Below are 21,130 nucleotides of genomic sequence, written 5' to 3'. Positions count from 1 at the left end.
ATCTCTGCTTGCCCCTGTTTGACCTTAAAACCTCTTACTACAGACTTTTTCTCCATGTGGTACGCAAAATGGTTGGCTTCCAGCTGTTTGTAATTGACTTACTTCCTGCTCTTACCAGGAAGAAAGGTCTCTTATTAGACACACACACACACGCACACAGAGAAATATTCTGGCTGACCTTCCAGCTTGGATGACATGGCCAGCCCTAGACAAATCCTAGTCATACAAGTGGAGAAGGAGAAGTGCAATTCCACAAGGGAAAGGAGGTGAAAACAGAGGAAAGGAACAGGTGCCCACCATACTCAAAAGTATCCCTCTTGAAGTGTGATGCTTAGGAAAGAACACAGTATTTCAGATGTAATTTTATGAATACAGTGTAGAGTGGAACCAAACTGTAGATATTCTAGATCAATTCATGAAGCCCATCGTATGTCAGCTTTGGGGGTCAGTTTCTTAAGGGCAATACTCACATTGATTTCAATTCTGAAAAATAAAACCCCAAACAAGCAAACCCTGAGCCTTTCTCAGATATTCTAATGTATCCCTATTCTGTTCTTTTGCTGTCCCTCCTTTCTTTTCTTTCTCTATCCATTTTTTTTCTTCCCTTCATCTGTTATATATTGCCAGGTACACAAGGAAAAGTAGTTGCTCTTAGGGAATTCAGAGTATAGAGGGGTGATAGACCCAGAGAATTAAGTTATGTGGTAACTGCAGTGATGGAGGAAAGGTACCTAACCATCCTCATGAGTCTTGAGAGGAATTATTTGTACAATCATATATATTAACCAATTGCAGAGCTTTATAAGCAAAGCTATCACATTTCAACATTGGATTTAGCTCCTTATCACTTTGGCCTGAGATAGTTAGCTCACACGTTACCTTTTCAATAATCCCACACCAGCCATAACACACAGTATTTAATATTGCAATTTCCACCCCTGCTAGCACTCCCCAGCTTCCTTACTCTGCTTTATTTTCTATCAAAGCATACATTGCCTTCTAAAATACTCAATAATTAACTTGTTTACTGTGATTACTGTCTGTCTCTCCCACTAGAACATAAGCTTAATGAGGACAGGGAATTTTCTATGTTTTATTTATCAGTGTATCCTCAATGCTAGAAGAGTATCTTACACTAAATGAATGAATGAATGAATGAGTAAATGAATATATATTTGTTCAATGCATGGATTAAATTTTTGGATCTTTTCTCTTCCTTCTAATGATTTTTTTCCCTTTCAGGAATTTATAACTCCTATCTCAGACTTTCTGCTCCTTCCTGGGTATCTTCACTGGGATACCCCATAATCGTCTCTCAAAATTGAAATAATTATGTTTTCCCTTCCCCATGTCTTCCCTCCTATATTCCCTATCTCAGCTAGTAATGACACAATCCACCCTACCACCCAAGACTGCCCAGTCAGCCTATATTTCTCTACCTTGTTTGCAAAGATTTTATGAGAATCTTGAAATTTGCCCTCCTGAAGTTGAGAAACATCATAAATCATTCCCTGGTATAGTAATATAGTGAAAACAAAACAAAAGAGTAATAAAATTAAAACAAAGGAAATGAATTCAGGATGGCATGGCATCCTTTTTGTATACATTCTTGCTCTTGGCACCACTACTACTTTCTTTAGTTCTTCACATACCATCTGATTGATAACTAATACGATCTGATATTAAACAAACACAAGGACACCTGCTTTCGTCAAAGAAGCAAGGAAGCACCCCCGTCCCCCAACTCATTTCTAATAAAAACCTCCCTCTGGGCAAACTTGCAGAAAACCAAACTGACTGTATCTTCTAGCTGTGTTTACATTGACAGGACCAAGAGGGCTTAACTACAAGAAAGTGGTATAAGCTGGCTGAACTTGAAATTGGGACAAAGGTCTCTCTACAACTATTTATAATCTCATTTTAATGCTAAAATTCCTGCAAGGGCACCATGTTGGTTCCCTCTGCTTCTGACCCAAACTCCAAAGGAACACAAAAGGGCAGAAAAGAGGTGCAGACCCTGGTCCAGGAAATCACCACCCATTTCCATGAACCTAAATGACAAGACCTCTGCCCCATACCGCCCCTTTAGCCCCTTTTCCTATGAAAATCTCACCCTTGCCTGCACTCAGGGAGAAGGGGCTTTTAGAGCAAGACCTCCTCCTTCTCCATTCCTTGGTCAATGAATAATTTTTCTGTCTGCTGCTATAAAAAGTAATTTTGCCTTATTATGCGAACAATAACCGGGTATGGAAAGAAGCAGACATTATTGGTAACAATTCCTGTGTGGAATCAGAAGGAAAACATCTGAGAAACAGCAAGCAGAATAATGAGAGGCTGAACACATAAGTTCTCATCTCTAAATCACAGTAATCCTACCCAGAAAAGTAAAATAAGAATGAATACATGTCTCAAGCAGAGAAAATCAGATTTTCCATTACTTTTTCATGGAAGCACTCATACAGAGGGAGAGTAGGGAGGCAGAAGCACGGGGAGAGGGGGTTACAAAGTCCCATCCCTCTCCAGGTTGTTCCAAAGACTGTCCACATTTCCTGTTTTTCTAGTAGAATTTGACCTGCTTTCTGACCACCACTGAGTGTGCTTGCTTGAGGGTCTCCTCAATTCCTGGAAATGACAGTACCTGAAACAGTTATGTGGTTGGGAATAAAATATTGAGTATAATATCAGAAATTGGTTTTAGAATCACCTGAACTGTTGTGGGGATTTATTTCATTACCTAAAGCCCGGTTCTAGGGAAAAGGAATCTGTGGACAGGCACCCATCTTCATTGTCTGCTCTTTTGGAGCAGAGATGAGAGAGATGGATGGCAGGGGGTAGAGCCAGCTCTTCTCCATAACTGACCAAAGTTTGGGTTGAGAGCAAAGGGCTACCCCAAGAGGAATAAATGAATGTTTTGGGAGAAAGACTATACAACTCATTATGTTCCCTATTGCATAGATAAGCTCGTGAAAAATTGACACCTCTGGTCGCTGTGCCACAGAAAAATCAGCTCCCATTACACCTTTGGCATAAACACCCTAGTCATTACAGACATCTTCATTGGTAATTTTTTTCAGTGCCCTTCAGATAAAAACATGTAGGTACAATAAAAAGGTGATTTAAATGTTTGTTTTAGAGAGAATTCCCTGGAAGTGCATCATGCTTATTACCTTGCCCATAATGTCAGAATCAATTAAATTTGAACAAAACCTGTGTTTCCTCTCTGCTTTTGTTTTTGTATTGTCTGAAATGATAATTTCAGTTTAATTCATAACAAATAGTGTTCCTCCAAAAAGCTGATATGTGCAGGAAAGAATAATTGCATTTTTTTTAACTGAATTTGGAATTTAAAAAGCTCTATCTTGTTTTGAGGAAGAACTGTTAGAGACTTGAAACCAAGCAGCAGCAGCAGAAAAAATAAAACCCATCTTTCTAGATACATGACATACTGGGCTGGGAGAATGTCTTCCTAGGAAAATCAGGTATGGGGGCAGGGAGAAGAAATCCTCCCAGCCCATTGTATCATTTGCTTTTCTGGATAGGTACTAGTTAGAGCACTTGAGGTTGTAAACTGTTGAAGCCAAGTACCCTCAGAGGCTTTAAATAGAATATCAACCTCACCCTTTAATATGATCTAGTGAAAGAGATTGTCATGGAACTGGGTGCTACCCAAAATAGGAGGGGTCTTGGGTTTTTTGGCTCAGGGCAGGTTAGCATTTTGAGGAATGATCAGAACACAAAAAAAGTGTGGAAAGCACAGAAGAAAACACATCTCATTCACATATTTAAACTATTTAAAATTTTTGCCTTAACTAAACTGGTGTCTATCTTCCACTTCAGGAGGATTGCACCTGTTTTTAAAAGTTCCAGGAATCCTGTTTTGATTTTTTTTAAGTGAATAGGTTTTGCTAGCATGAAGTACTAAACCCTTGGGAAGATTTTAAAATGGAGTACTAAATAATATTGAGACAAGATTTTTCATGGAAATGTGTAACATCCCTGTTCTTAAAACTCTCTTTCACCCATGCTGAATTTAATGCATTGTTTTTAAACTGAACAGACCTCATATGGGACATTAAAGTAGGGCACAAACTTGTTTCGTTTGTTAGCCAAGTTGCTTTCAGATCCAGCATTCAAAGCATGAGGGCATCACGTGTTTCTACTTCAAGCTTGCAAGTACAGGAAACGAAAGCCCTTGACACAGCTTGGTAGCAGAGGATCCAAATCAGAGTAAATTGTTTAAATTATAACTAAATTACAAAGCATTTGGACAAAGCAGGCATGATAGTCTAATCAGGAAAGTGGTGATATTTACTTCTCGATAATGCAGGTTAGAAGAGGAATTGGGGGTAGGGAGGCATCACAAATCTCTTTTAATGTATTTCCGAACTCGGCAACCTGAACTGATTTTGTCACATATTTGCAGCTTAAAAAGTATTTGGCTTTTACAACAGCCAAAATAAGTGTCCTTTAATCACTTTCAACCTATGAACAGATGGGCAAAGAGTACTTTTATAAATGGAACATACAAAATACTTCAATATCAGCCAAAACTAATTAGTAGCAATATCTGAAACAAACTCTAAAACTGATGTAGTGTTTAATATATATTATCATATAAACATTAGCAGTTGAAAGGAAATTCCCTGTTCAAATGTTTGCCAAGCTCAGTGTCTAATGTTTAGATATGATTAACTTACTAATTAACTTATTGTATCTTTTCTCACATGCAATCTTGTTTAGTGATTCCTTCTCTCACTGAAAACTATCTGATTTGATACCTTGATCATAGCCTAGATTCATAGGTAGGTAACTTGATTCTGCCTCTTGATGGGTGGGGCTATAAAATCACATTGCAAAGATAGGAACATAAGGAAGCATTAATTGGCCATCAGTGCAATCAGTTTACCACAGTGAGTTCCTAATACATTTATATTAATAACATTTTAGTTGTTATATATTTAACTTAAGGAGGAGACTTTCCTTTGATTTCTTTTCATGGTTCGGACTTGGATAAATAGGACAGCTTTCAATGTATTGACTATTTCAATATATTCAATAGTAGTACTGAATTAAGTAAAACTATGGATCATTGTACTGAGTTTAAAGATCATGGGGATAATCAAGGAAAAGGCATGGCCATGAAGTGGCAGTGGCACATAACAAGCTTTATCTGGGCCTCATATGGACAGCTTTGCGTGAGAGGGGAAGTCCCTCACAGCAGAAGACCTTCTAGAGACCATGACATCACCCAGAAGGGGAAGAGGGTAAGGGAACTCCTGTGGGAATGGGAGAGTCAGAGGGGGGCTTACATGTCTATGTGATATCACTCACAGCAAGATGGGGGTGTCTCTGGGTCAGAGAGCTCCAGTGGGCAGCAGTGGCTTACAGTCTTTTATGGCCTCAAGGTTTGAGGCCATCTTATCTATGGCTAGTAGATGTTGGTTATAGTTTCATGGGACATGCAAAACAGGCAGGCTCTAAATGGCTAAAAAATATGCTTGTTTGGGCCATATTTAAAACAATTGGATGTTTAAGAATATTGAGTTTGGAATCAGCAGGCTTTTGAGCTAATCCTTGCCTAACGTAAGAAGTAAACAACATAGGGGCCAATATACAAGGGCCATTTTTGACTCATTTATTTAACAACTATGCCACACATACCTTGCCATTTCTAGCATTCCTCCTCTTATACAGTGAAGGAAAAAAATCTTTGGTATGCTCTTGCAGCCATTTCGGACACCCAAAAGATAGGTTAAAAAGACATCACAACAGTTTGTTTTTAAATTTGGGGCTTGAATTTGAATTGGAAAGAATTTTCACAGGAGGCGCAGTATCAGTAAAAGTTATAGGTGCCTTTAGAGTAAAAAAAAGTAACATAGCTACAAGTAACATTAAATATTAGGAATACCAGATTTTGTAAGAACTAGATCACAAGAAGAAGAAAAAAAGATTTATAAGCCTGATAGGAGAAATATTTTTGTGATACAGGAACTTTTGTTTCCTAGGAAAACTATAATGAAGGTAGTGAACGATTTTTCCTCTGTCATATTAGGATCAGACTGTTATTCAAACGTCAGTTTCTCAGTGTAACAGAAAGAAAATCAAATTCTAATTTTACTTTCTGTATACCACCTATACAACATTTCATAGTTGAGGATTCATTCACAGGCATTTCTCTATTTTAGTATTAAGCTTGCTTATCAAAAGTGACCTAACTTTGTCAAAATTTTGTATATTTCATAGCTTCTTTTCAAACCCATTATTTGTAAATATAATTCACTTTCCATCAAGCCTTCAATAAATTATTCTTCAACTTTAAATTTCCCTTTCTTTTATTTTTAACATTCTAATTGTTTAGAGAGGTGCTATTGATGAAAGTCTATATGGCTAGGGCCTAAGATAAAATTCTTTTCTTCTTCAATTGATAAAAAAACAGACAAAACCTATCCGTCATTTTGTAAACATGTTTGTGTTTCCTTACAATCCTTTTAATTAATGTAGTTCTAATCACTCATATTAACTATAGCTTTTAACCCAAAATAACTAATTTCAATTCTCCTTCTCCCTTCCCCCGACCCCCTCCCACACTACATATACTTTTCAGTACATGACTAAGAACTCTGTGCCATTCAAGGCAACTTAGGAGACCAGCAGAGATGTGGTGACCACTGCTGGTACTTTAACAATACGCATTACACGTCACCTTACAGTCAGTCACGCATATCCCTTTAAGATTTTTTTACACATTATTGTTAGAACATGAAACTTTGACTGTAAAGTTGGCTCATCTAGGTATTTCTAGAAGACTTATTTCTTCTGAGAAAAAGTCATCAACTCAGGATCCTTTAGGTTTCACAGTAGGTCTTGAAACTCTGGCCAAGCCAGAAGTGACCATTTCTATTTCATCCGCATTCCCAGTTTATCTCATACATGGAGGCCTGTTCATAAAAATTGTTACATTAAAGGAGCAAAAATACTCTTAGAAGGCAGAGCTCCCTCTTTTCTAATCTATTCAAAATCAATCTTAATTTAAAAAAACAAAAAGAAGACTTTGCCTTATTTTCTTTGCCTTTTCTAGTAGCTTTGTCTATTTGAATATTTCTCTACAGCACATGTTATATTTTTGACTCGTTAATGTACAGAAGTTTTCTCAAGAGAGAGAATAAGAGAAAGAACCAACCAAAGACACAAAAGAGCTACAGTTACAAGAACATCATACAAGGCTAACTTCCTTTCTTTTGCAAAGACAAAAAGGACATTTTTCATTTATATACACAAACACAAAGAAATAACAGCCTTGGTTCTGTATCTTTAACTATAGGTCAAAAGTAAATATGGAGGACAATTTTCTGTGCTTGAGCAAATGTAACTGGTCAGTAGTGGCTACTTTTTATGCCAGTACCATACTGTCTTGATTACTGTAGCTTTGTAGTATAGTCTGAAGCCAGGAGCCTGATTCCTCCAGCTCCGTTTTTCTTTCTCAAGATTGCTTTGGCTATTTGGGGTCTTTTGTTAAAAAAAATAAAAATAAAATATCCAACAACAACAACAAAAGAAAAAAGAAAAAAAGATGTTTGTATGGTAAAAATTGCAAGGAAACTACACTTTGAACTTCGGAAGACTTTGAAAAAACTGACTACCTATAAAAAATGCAACAGATATATAAAGGAAAAAAGCAGACACAAGATTGCCAAGGTTACAGACAGTCTGTTCATAGTAGAAAGTCTGTAGTTTTCTCACATGGTCATCATCACTGCAAGGACGGACCATCCATATCAGCGTTGCAGGGCTTGTCATGTTTTCCAGTATGATCCCTCACTTCTGTGATTCTGTAGTCCATGGCCCTAACAATACACTACACTGCCTCTCAGTTGAGTGCATTTGGAAAATACAATTACTTTTCAGATGATGTTTGGTAAGTAGAGTATCAGTGCCAAATAATTTTGAAGCAATCTTTAGTTTAAAATAGCTTCTGGGACAGGAAAGTTATTTTTACTAATGTGCCCTGTCATAGGAAAATATTTTGTTCCTTAGATACTATATCTCTCTTTTGAATAGTTGTGGATAAGCTTTGACAGATTCACTTTCTTTTGGGTTTCCTTTCTTCAGAAGGTTAATATATACATGTTATATTAATTCTGGCATATTCAACCTTCTTTGGAGAACCCTATTGGAATGTTCAGTTGATATACCTATGAATTTTATGCGCTAATTACAATATATTTCCTATTTCAATATATTCATTATGAAAATGAATTTAAGACTTTTTAGAAGTTTATTTTTCTTATTAACTCTAATAAGAAAGTTTTATATTTTATTTTTAGCCCAAAGTCTATTCTAAGTAAAAGTGATAAACTTGACAATAAAGTTAAAAGAATTGGACCTCACATAGAAATCTTCCAAGTGTTCCGGGGAAGGAAAAAATTCGCAATTACCAAAAACATAGTTAGAATGGTCATCGTCATGCAGGCACTTGTCAGAGGGTGGCTCGAACGCAAAAGATTCCAAAGAATAATGATCAAGGTAAAGCATATATTGAATATTATAATGTGTTTTAAAAGTCTTTTATTCTTCCAGTTTTATTGAGATATAACTGATATACAGCACTGTACAAGTTTAAAGTATACAGCCTAATGATATGACTTACATACATCACAAAACGATTACCACAGTAAGTTTAATGACCATTCATCATCTCATATAGATACAAAATTAAGAAATAGAAAACAAATTTCCTTGTGATGAGAACTCTCAGGATTTACTCTCTTAACATCTCTCATATATAACATACAGCTGAGTTCATTATATTTGTCCTGCTGTACATGACATCCCTGGTACTCACTTATCCTATAACTGGAAGTTTCTACCTGTTGACTGCCTTCCTCCAATTTCCCCTTCGCCTCCCCCTCTCCTCTGGTAACCACAAATCTGGTCTCTTTTTCTGTGAGTTTGTTTGTTGTTTTTGAGGTGTAATTGACCTACAACACTATGTTAGTTCCTATTTCACAACATAGGAGTTGATACTTCTATACATTTCAAAATGATCACCACAACAAGTCTAGTTATCATTTGTCACCATACAAAGATATTATGTAATTACTGAGTAAATTCCCCATGCTGTACATTTCATACCTGTGACTCATACATTTTACAATTGGAAATTTATACCTCTTAATCTCTTTTACCTGTTTCTCTCCTCCCTCCGACCCCCTCTCCTCTGGCAAAAACCTGTTTGTATCTATGACTCTGTTTCTGTTTTGTTATGTTTGTTCATTTGTTTTCCTTTTTATATTCCACATATACGTGAAATCATGCAGTATTTGTCTTTCTCTGTCTGACTTATTTCACTTAGCCTATGCCCTCTAGGTCCATACAAATATCCTCTAGGTTGTCACAAATGGCAATATTTCATCTTTTTTTTTTTTTTTTTGGCTAAGTGTATAAATTCACATTTTTAGCTATGTATAAATGCACAGATATATACATTTATATATATTTTCTAAATATATTTTAAATATAAATATATATTTATATATATAAATACATTCATGTATATACTTTATATATCTATATATATATACCACTTTTTTTAAAGCATTCTCCTGGATATTTATTTATTTATTTATATCTTTATTGGAGTATAATTGCTTTACAATGTTGTGTTAGTTTCTGCTGTATAACAAAGTGAATCAGCTATATGTGTACATGTATACCCATATTCCCTCCCTCTTGAGCCTCCCTCCCACTCTCCCTATCCCATCCCTCTAGGTGGTCACAAAGCACCAAGCTGATCTCCCTGTGCTATGCAGCTGCTTCCCACTAGCTATCTGTTTTACATTTGGTAGTGTATATATGTCAATGCTACTCTCTCACTTCGTCCCATCTTCCCCTTCTCCCCTCCCCCATGTCCTCAAGTCCATTCTTTACGTCTGCATCTTTATTCCTGTCCTGACCCTAGGTTCATCAGAACCATTTTTTTTTTAGATTCCATATATATGTGTTAGCATACAGTATTTTTTTCCTTTTTCTGACTTACTTCACTCTGTATGAAAGTCTCTAGACCCATCCACCTCACTACAAATAACTCAATTTCATTTCTTTTTATGGCTGAGTAATATTCCATTGTATATATGTGCCACATCTTCTTTATCCATTCATCTGTTGATGGACACTTAGGTTGCTTCCATGTCCTGGCTATTGTAAGTAGAGCTGCAATGAACATTTTGGTACATGACTCTTTTTGAATTATGGTTTGCTCAGGGTATCTGCCCAGTAGTGGGATTGCTGGGTCATATGGTAGTTCTATTTTTAGTTTTTTAAGGAACCTCCATACTGTTCTCCATAGTGGCTGTATCAATTTACATTCCCACCAACAGTGCAAGAGGGTTCCGTTTCACCACACCCTCTCCAGCCTTTATTGTTTGTAGATGTTTTGATGATGGCCATTCTGACTGGTGTACCACATCTTCTTTATCCATTCATCCATCAATGGACATTTAGATTCAATTAAGCAGACTTCTGAATAGTCGCCTTGTCAATATACCTATGATTTTTCTAAATAAAGTTCTGTCTACATTCTTTGGTTTAAGAAAATGTTATGTATAATATACTCTCGTGACAGTTTCAGATTGTATCAAGCTGGAGACTGTGAACAAATGCCTAGCTTATCCTTAACCCAACAGTTCTGGGGTTACTTTTACTCTAAGGCTGGGACCACCTATTTGCATTGATTTTGTTTCTCCTATGCTATCTGCTTACTCTGTTTAAATCAACTTTCCACTTCCCACACTCCTGAGTACTCTTTCAGTGCATAAATCTTCACCTTAAAAAGAAACTACACACACATCCACACATCCACCTGAGCAACTTTTATAAACAGCAATCCTGACATTCAGAATAAAGCATAAGGACCTATTTTGGCTGTGCAAATGCAGAAGAACCTGAGTGGATGGATTTTGGCAAAACTTTGAGAGAATCCGAAAATGTTTCACCTTGAAGACTAAAGTTGTGCTACTCATAAAGGAATTTGGAAAACCAGCTAGAAATAGAAGAATAGATCAGGAGTGCCCACTTATATTCCTGGATTATCTGGGAGGAGCCCACCAAATGGCCTCTCATTGGGCACCCTGAATGAATTTCTCTGAGAATACAGGCTTGCTGTTAGAAGGTAGTCCATTTGCCTGTCAACGTGTATATTGAGACATGCATTATTATGTACATATAACATACATTTGTAGTTCTGATGATTAAATGTGATAATGCATGTAAAACTCTGACAATAAGTAAGCATTCCATATAGTTAATCTTTCAGTAATTCTGTGAAATCTCTGCTTCACATTTTATATGTGAAGAAACTGATGCTCAGAGAAATTAAGTCATTTGACTAGAGTTGACCTCCTCGTAAGTGACAGAGCTAGAATTCAAACCCTTGTCTGACCCCAAAGCCCATGCTCATTCTACGTATTATATCATCAACTTAAACTACTTTATAGCTGATTGCTCCCTAATCTAATCTAAGGCCCTATCCCAGACCTATCTCTCTAGCTCTAGATTTAGGCATTTAATTGCCCATTTGCAAGGTCCATAGTTAAACTCCACGGAGCCTTCAATGAACTTATTTTCTTACTCCACAAAGCTCTTCCTTTCCTGTACTACCTATTTTGGTGAACTGTCCCACCACACATTGTCCAGGCTATACACCTGGAGTTTTCTTAGTCTCCTTCAACTTTCTCACCCCCATATTCAATTGGTCACCACTTCCTTAACATTTCTTGTGCTGCTCTTCCTCTCTGGGCTCTTACCATAGCTCCTATTCATCACTTCTCACATGGAGAACTGCAGTAGTCTTGTAATTGGCCTCCCTGCCTATAGACCTACTCCCATCTAATCTGTCATATGCAACTGAGGAAATTCCACTCTGATGACCTTATTCCATTTCTTCATAGTCTTTTGATAGCCCCATGTTTCTTATCAGATGAAATATGAATTCTCTAACATAGAACACATGGCCTCCCTGGTCTGGCCATTTCCCACTGTCCAGCCTCATCACAGGACACTTCTTCACTAATACCCTGTGCTCTAGCAAAGCCCAAATCCTTTAATTCCCTGATTGTTTCCTATTATCTTATGTTTTTATACTGTTCTCTCAGACTGGAATACTCTTCCTAATTTTCTGATAAACTCCAACTCATTCTTTAAGATCTTCCTTAAATGTTCACACCTAGACACCTTCTGTGGTCCATCAAGCAGAGCTGAGCTCTCTATTTTTGGTCGTTATTGTGCCCAGTCCTCTACATTTTGACCTTTTGCTTACACCTCTGTCATGAGCACTACAATTTCTGTGACCTGTTTGGGAGTACATACTCTTTACTTTTATATTATATAGCACCACATACTGTTTTGATACATGTATTCTCTCTCATTTTAACTATATTCACTTATTATGTGCTGTTTTTCTTGTTTATTTTCTTGTTTGTATATGTTTATATTGTTTTCTGTCTTGTTTGCTACCGTGTCCAAAGGCTTAGAATAGTGCTTGGCATATGGTAGCTATTCCACAAATGTCTTAGAATTGATGAATTAATTCAACAAAATATAGTTGTAGAAGTTTATCAGGGAAATCTAATGATTCATATATATGTATATATATAAACATATAAATAAATATATCATACACATGATACTATGTATATGATAATATACTTATATTATAATTTAACTTAATTTTATCATTTCCTGATGTTGGAGAGAACTGTAGCATCATCCATAACCTCTGGGACAAAATGGGTCTAGAAAACGTAGAGAGCAAGAGTGAGCCCAAGATGACAGTGAAAAGGAGAGCTCGGCAAGGAAAAATGTTGAATTTCTATGTGGAGGTAGAATTGAGATAAAAAGAATGGGAAACCTTTTTCAAGGGTCTGAGCAAATATAAACTAGATTGTTGACTTTGATTTGGTTATGAAATTTGTTATGATCGTTGATTTTCTTTTCTATTCCACCATTGGTGTGTATGTTGCATGGCTGCTCTGTTTATACGGTTAATGTTGTTCTGCTTACTGTTGAAATGGTCATGTGGCAGGCCTGTAATGCATGCATAGTCCGGTTCCAGGACTGAGCCTTGTGCAGGGTTGCTGTTGGGGGAATTCCTGATAGACTTTCTGGTCTAAAGGCTGCACAGCAAATCAGTGGATAATTGTCAGCACTGTGGGAATCCCTCCACTGGGAAACTTCCATAGTCATATTGTTTGGCTGGCACTTCAGAGCTTGTGGCTGTAGACAGTATCAGTTAGAATGTTGCTCTAAAGTACCTCAGGAGACTGAATAGTTTCCACCATTTCCTGTGAAATGCTCTAGTTTGGGTTTATTTAGAAATAATGAAGCAGCATTGAATTATATCAGTCATAAGGAGACCACAGAGATTGCTGTCTTTAACTATCAGCATTATTTATTTCCACCATTCAAAATATCCTTTTCCTTTTAAAATTTCTATGTTGTTTGTTTGCATGTGTTTTGGTATAAGTTAATATGATCCAGAAAAAAATCCTAAAGACACAAAAACAGTATTTTCCTCAGTGTAATGCCTCTAAGATTTTAACTTAAAGATTTTTCTCTGAATATTTATAATTTAAATTTAAAAATTTTAGTCTTAAGTTGATATGTTCATTTGCTGTTCGTCAAAAATACTGAAATTCTAAAACATTTGAATGGCTGGTGGTTGCAATAAAGTGTTCAAAATTGGCTTTGAATAAATATTTGTTGAATAAATAAAATTGGAGAAATCCTAGATATCTGAGTTTTAATATCCCATGCATAAGTCAGTGGTCTTTATTCTTTTGGGGATTACAAAATCCTTTGAAAATTTGATAAAGTATGGATTTCCTCTCATTATCAAAAAAAAAAAAAAACCCCAATAAGAAATAATAAGAAAATTCTGAAGCCCATTCATGGACCTGTGGCACTGGTGACCTCGTACAGAATAGTTTTATTACATAAATGTATTAACTCTCAGGTACGGGGAGAACTATATTAGTGTATTCCAGAACACTTTTTAAAAAATGTTATCAGAGTTACTATTTACTAGATCTGATATCTTGCCTGGTGCATAGAGCAAATAGTCCAGATAGAAATGGAGGTAACCAAGTCTTAGGTATTATTAGAGAACTTAGAAAGACCACTGAACCCAAAGGACTGTGTCTGGTGTGGGGGTAGTGTCAACAAATTGAGATCTGGAGGATGAAGGGTAGTTGTGTCTTGTCATGTAGATGGGGAGGTTGAGAGAGTTGTAGGCCCAGGGAATCTCAACGGCCTTAGGTGATACAGAACATTTAGGGGGCTGGATGGGAGGACAGTGGCAGTAGAGGAAGATGAAGGTAGGAGCAGATTAACAATGTTCTTAAAAACCATGCTAAGGAGTTTATACTTTTTACATAGTGTATGGGAATGGATGACTTTAAAGCAGGTCAGTGACATGAAGAGATTTTTTATTTTGGAAAAATTACTGACTCTGGACAGTGAATTGGGGAAAGAAGGTGGCAAAATTAGAGAAAGAACAACTAGTATGCTTTTTCAGTAATCCAGTGCATGATGGTGGTGGCTTGGGGTAAAGTTGGAGAAATGCACAGTAGGTAGGACATTGGGTTTGATTAGAGCTGGAGGTAAGGGAGCTGGAAGAGTCAGGAATGGATCCTAGGTTTTTGTCTTGGGCAACCTGATGGATGATTGTGAAATATAGAACTTCGGAGGAGTGAGTAGGAGAGGTGGGAGGAAAGGAAAGGAGACAGAGTCCAGTTTTCAACACTGAGTTTGAAGTGCCTGTGGAACATCCTTGAGATGTCTGGGAAGCAGTGGGATATATGAATCTAAGCTCAGAAGGAAGATTGGGCCATAGGGAAACATTTGAGGTTCGTCAGTAGTTCTTAAACTTTTTCCACCTTAACACACCTGAAGAAGAATATAAAACCATCCCACCCATAAAAGTGGCTCAATTTAACAATGATTCTCATTTTGTCTCTGAGAAAGCTCTTTCCCCAGGTGACTGCATGGCTCTCTTATTTCATTCGTCTTTCTGTTCATTGTTACATTATCCAAAAGCCTACCCCATACTACCCTATAAAAAATAACACTTACTCTGGTCACTACCTATTCCATTTAAAACACTACTGTTCTTCATACCACGGACTGCCACCTAATACATACATATTTGTTTATTGGATTATTGTTCCTTCCATCAGAATGTAACTCATTGTGAGACAGGAATTTTGTCTTTTCTGTTCACTAATCCACAAGGTCTAGAACTTCCCTGGCACATGTTTTTGAATAAATTATTTTCAACATGATGGCGAATGGGATGAGAGGATGTGAAATCTGGGAAATCTTTTCTACACATTTTGATTCAGCTCCCTGAACAAGGATGCCCTCTGTACTCTGCCCTCATCCATAGATTTGAGAATCATTATTAGTGATACTGTCTAGAGCCATTGGAATTGATGTCATTGTCCAGAGAGCATATGTAAAGTAAGGAGAGAGGCATGTAAAGGCAAGAGTGAGAAATACCAATGCTCAAGGGGGAAGGCAGAGATGAGGATTCCACAAATGAATTCCATAGCTAGAGAGGTATGAAGAAAACCAGAATATGCTAGATCAAGGAAGTTCAGACACAGTATAATAAAGAGGGTTAGATCGGTGATTTCCAATGCTGCTAGGAATGAAGGCCTAGGCAAAAATAGGTAGAACTAGTACTTCACACTAGGAGAAACATAAATGGCTAGTAAACATGAAAGAAGCTACTCTTGCTAGTAATCAAAGAAATTAAGTCCCACTAAGTATCATATGGTAGTGGAATCCTCCCAACAAGCAATCAATTCATTACTTTAAAAAAAGACATGACCATATCAAATAAAAAGCAGACTTATATTTGGAAAAAAAATTTTAAATCCTGATGTACGATAAGCATGATACATTTACACTTTTAATCAACATGGATTGGAAAATTATAATCAGTAATTTGCATTGTCTTTTATTTCAATATTGCTGTTGTAAATATCAATTTGTACATTTTTCTGATTAATTCTGTCTTGAGAAACGTTTAGAAATATGGTGAAAGATTCACATACTGAGATGACATAGCATCATAACTGAGGCATATTTCTGTACAGAAGGCTGGCAGAGAGGCATGCTATAATAAGAACCACACAGATGGACCATTGCCATTTTCTCTGACCCAACTTCTTAACCATGTAAACCTCCTAGGTAGCCTTCTGAATGCCTCAGATCTGAGAAGGGTTTCTTCACAAGACAGGTTGTGTCCACAAAAGAGTATTTATTAAATTCTGAGGAAAAACACTCATATTGGGTTTGGTGACTGACCAAATGCCCCTGCTCTCTTAGCAAATGTCATTCAACTAAGCAGCACTCCAAGCACGGACCTTTTGCCTCATGTTCTAAGAATACAATTAAAACAATGCTTGATTCTTAATTATTAGCAAAAGAAACCTACTGGCAGATTTAAGCAGAAGGGTATCGAGTAGAATATTGGGCAGAGGTCTGAAGAATTAAGCTCAGGAACATGAAGGAATGATGAAGCCTAGCCTAGATAGCTCCTTGGACTCCAGTCAAATCCTGCACAGAGTCTGTTGCAAATAGTGAATCCTGTTCTGCTTCCACCAATGCTACCCTTGGAAAATGGATATTGCTGCCACGATTACTCTACCACACAAATAGATTTCTCACTGTTTGTTTCACTTTTAAAAGCATTATTAGTTTCGAGTCAAAACCTGAGTCTGGTGTAGATAATGGAGGAAGCTTTGTCACATGTCTGCATCCCAGCAACAGAGGAGGCTTGGATCATGAGCAACTGATTTGTGGCTTCAAATTGTAGGAAGTGAGTTATGCCTTCTGCTAAGATTCACATGATGGGGAGTGCTCCAAAAGTGTGACTTACTTCACTCTGTATGACAGACTCTAGGTCCATCCACCTCACTACCAAATGTAAAATAGATAGCTAGTGGGAAGCGGCCGCAAAGCACAGGGAGATCAGCTTGGTGCTTTGTGACCACCTAGAGGGGTGGAATAGGGAGGGTGGGAGAGAGGAAGACGCAAGAGGGAAGAGATATGGGGATATATGTATATGTATAACTGATTCACTTTGTTATAAAGCAGAAACTAACACACCATTATAAAGCAATTATACTCCAATAAAGATGTTAAAAAAAATTAGAAACCATAAAAAATAGTGTGCCCAATCCATTATTTAAAACAAAACAAAACAGCAACAACAAAATGACAAGAGCCTATTGAACAAAAGGCAGATTAAAAATACACACTGCAAAATGTTATTAAATGTTGAAAGACATTAGCAAACATTCAGAATCTGCCTGATTCTGATGGAATTCAGATGGAAGGAGAAAAGGAAAGTAGTTAAATTATGCTAATTTATTTTTTTATTTAAGTAAATCAAGAAATATTATTTCATTGGTAGTTTTGATAAATTTAAAAATATAGGCTTAAACATAGTGTTTAAAAAAGGTGAAGAAAAATAAAATAATAAAAACAACCTTCCAAGAATCACACAAAACAGAAAATAAATAAGAGCAAGAACAATCATAAGTGTAATAGTAACTATACTAGGAAAGAAACCAAAACAAAAATTTACAGAATGGGTTAAAATATGAAATTCAAGTAAATTAAGAGGAATACTTGTATAATTAAAAGTGTGGACTCTGAAGTGTCCCTATTTTGAATTCAGAACCAATTCTGCAATTTACTAACTATAGGACCATGGGAAAGTTAAAGATTTTATGCTTTAGTGTTTTTACTTGTATAATGGTATGTAAAGCACATCAAAGGACAGTGGACTCAGAAGAAATTTCATGAACTTCAGTACATTTGTAAAAAATTAATGAAAATAGGTTAATTAAGTCTTTAATTCAAGAAGCCAAGGAGAAAATAAACCTTAAAAAAAGGAATTAATAAAGATAAGTAGAGAAATTAATGAGCTGTAAAATGTAAAAATATTTGGATTGGTAAATAAAATGGAACTGGCTGTTTACAAAACCAAAAAAAAAAACCTGAAATAGATGAATTTTTATACTTAAAAAAAATTTATTATAGTAGAATGTGTAAAATGAACATACAGAAAAATAAAGGCACAGATTAAAGGTAAACTGACAGAACAACATTTGCACATATGCTGAAAAGGTTTACTGTCTTTAATATTGAGGTTTTTTTTAGAAATCAAGAAGTAAAATCTGAAAATATCCAGTGAAAAATAGGTATAATACATAAATATATAATTTTCAAAAGAAAGAAAATACAAGGATTTGAGCAGCCAGAGTGGATAGCTTAGGTAAGAATCATCCATTAGAGAGTAATGCCTTAATAAAACTTTTATTTTTTTTCTGGCTAAGTGGGCTACATATTATAAAAATCTGTACACCAACCTAGGAAGCTTCTATCACCCATCACCAAAACCTCTTTTTTACGGGAAGTATGAGTATGTGATAACAGAGCAACTCAAAATGATGTTCTCTGGGAGATTAACCCACTCTATAATGCATGTATTTAACCAAATTTATTTAAAAACATAAATAAAATACATAATAATCTGAGAAACTGGGTGAGATAGATGAAATGAATAGGGCAAAATCAGATTAAATATAAATAGCAGAAATATATAAAGAGTTCAACTGTCTATATTGCTGTTTTATAGGCTTTGTATCATGGACCAGATTTGAGAAGAGTTATAAACATGTACTGCAGACTAATCCATCGTGTTAAATATCGACTTGGTCTTTGGAGGACGAGACAAATTATAAACCTTACAGAGCTAGAGGAATGGATGGACAGAAAAAAATGTAGGTGATGCTGTCATTTCTGATTTGATTTTAGGTTTGGAATTATTTTAACCATTGATAATTTACATATAATTACCCATAGACAACACAAGTAGGTGATATTTTTATTGCTGCAAGCTATTTACTTTTTAAGATGATGTATATGTGGGTTAATTTATTAGGATCTCATTCTGGCTAAACAAAAAGGAAATTTAAAGGAAAGATAGCTAAAGAATCAGATTTCAGAAAGAACATGAACCAGAGCTGCTCCAGAGATCTAAGGAGCAAAAAATACGGGGCAATCTCTGTTTGCCTCTGGGGGTTAGAAAAGATGCTATCACTTTATGACTTTTTATTCTTGAGCTTTAAATTCAAATTCTAAGTTGGTTTAGCTTGAGTTATGTGTCCAACACTTTGCCTTGGTAGGGCAAAGAAATTTGCTTGGGAGTTGCATAGAAACTATATTCACTGGGGGGAGGGAGTAGCTCCCCAAAGGAAAACTACATATTTATAACAGAAGAACAGTTAAAGGACACTGAGCAGACTAAACAACAGATATCCATTACATGTTGCTTATTAGTGTTGAAATTCTACATGAAGAACAGGTTTTCCAATTTCTATCTTAACTTTCAGAGATCCTGATATTTATTATATTTAATAAATTTATTATTGCTTGATTAGGATGGATATTACAGTCTGTTTCTTGATTAAAAAATAAATGAGGACTTCTGGTTTCTGCTTCTCTATGTAAGGAGCTTGGAAGTCAACACTCTATCTTAACAACAAGTAAAAAAGCTGAACAGACTAAAAAATCAACAACTCTTCTTGGATTCGTAAAAGAAGGGAGACACAGGGCAAACTGCTGCCCCTAAGATTGGAGAGACAGGCATACAAAGTCACAGCTTACCAGAGCAGAGACTCATGAGCAGAATCCGATGTGGGAACCAGGGCTGGGGTAAGAAAAATGAACTGTAATTGACAAATGGCAGGAGCACAATTCTGAGAGTTAAAAATTCCAGAGGATCCAGTCATAAAGGGACCTCCACAATACTGTGATATTTACCTCCAGGAGCTCAATCAGATTTCCACAGTAAATATGAGGAAATGAACCATTTTGAAATATGCCAGAGCACTCCATTCTTCTTAACAAGGCCTGCCTTCAGGGGAAACTGATTAACCAGAGCCTAACCTGCTGGGTATTATCAGAGCCTAATTAAACCTGTGGAAGGGAAATATCCAACTCCAGTCCACTCTGACCATCCTGTCCCACCTAAGGGGGAAGAAAAAAACTGGGAAACATTCATGAAGTTCACAGTCCAGAGACATAGGCTCCATAAGAGACTGAGACCTAATCATTAGAACACTTCCTCTCCCCCAGCACCTTATCACCACATTACTAAAGACCTTTTTACAGCAGTTTCTTTTACCCAATATGTCATGACTAGCTACATGTATACTACAAGGTATACAAAAACGCAAAAAACACAATTTGTAAAGACAAAGCAGACATCAGAACCAGACGTGGTAGGGATGTTGGAATTATCAGACTGAGAATTTAAAACAACTATGATTAAATATGCTAATTATGCATAAAATAGCATGCAAGAACAGATGGGCAAGGTAGGCAGAGAGATGGAAATCCCAAGAAAGAACCCCAAAGAAATGATAAAAATAAAAAATACTGTAACAGAAATGAAGAATGCCTCTGTTGGGCTTCTTGGAAAGGTGGCTGAGGAAAGATTCTCTGAGCTAAAAATTATATCAATAGAATGCTTGAACACTGAAAAGCAAAGAGAACAAAGACTGAAATAAAAAAACAGAACAAAGTATCCAGGGACTGTGGGGCAACTACAAAAGGAGTAACATATGGGAATACCAGAGGGAGAAGAAAGAAACAGAAGAAATATTTATAACAATAATAACTGAGAATTTCCCCAAATTAATGTCAGACACCAAACCACAGATCCATGAAGCCCAGAGAACACCAAGCGGAATAAATTCCAAAAAACCACCTAGGCATATCATCTTCAAACTATAGAAAAATAAAGGTAAAGAAAAAAATTCTGAAAGAAGCCAGATGGGGAAGACACCTGGCCTCTGGAGAAAAAAAAAAAAAAAAGAATTACATTTGACTTATCCAAAACCATGCAAGTAAGAAGAATGGCATGAAATAGATAAAGTGTTGAGAGAAATAAAACACCAACCCAGAATTCTGTACCCTTAAAAATTATACCTAAGGGCTTCCCTGGTGGCGCAGTGGTTGCGCGTCCGCCTGCCGATGCAGGGGAACTGGGTTCGCG

The 21,130-nt window shown here is 36.4% G+C and overlaps 1 protein-coding gene across 1 annotated transcript in view; it reads left to right on the top strand.

Moving 5' to 3' along the window:
• IQCM (IQ motif containing M) overlaps positions 1-21,130 on the top strand; it is a 361,168-nt gene that overhangs the window by 119,824 nt on the left and 220,214 nt on the right. Inside the window, exons 9-10 of the mRNA XM_028492548.1 lie at positions 8,325-8,523; positions 18,707-18,851. Coding sequence (XP_028348349.1) covers positions 8,325-8,523; positions 18,707-18,851 — 344 coding nt within the window. The remainder of the gene's footprint in view (positions 1-8,324; positions 8,524-18,706; positions 18,852-21,130) is intronic.

This window comes from Physeter macrocephalus, chromosome 7 (genome assembly GCF_002837175.3).
Source record: "Physeter macrocephalus isolate SW-GA chromosome 7, ASM283717v5, whole genome shotgun sequence".
Taxonomy (NCBI): Eukaryota; Metazoa; Chordata; class Mammalia; order Artiodactyla; family Physeteridae; genus Physeter; species Physeter macrocephalus.
Note: the sequence above shows the minus strand (reverse complement) of the source record. Positions and strands in the feature narration are given on the sequence as shown.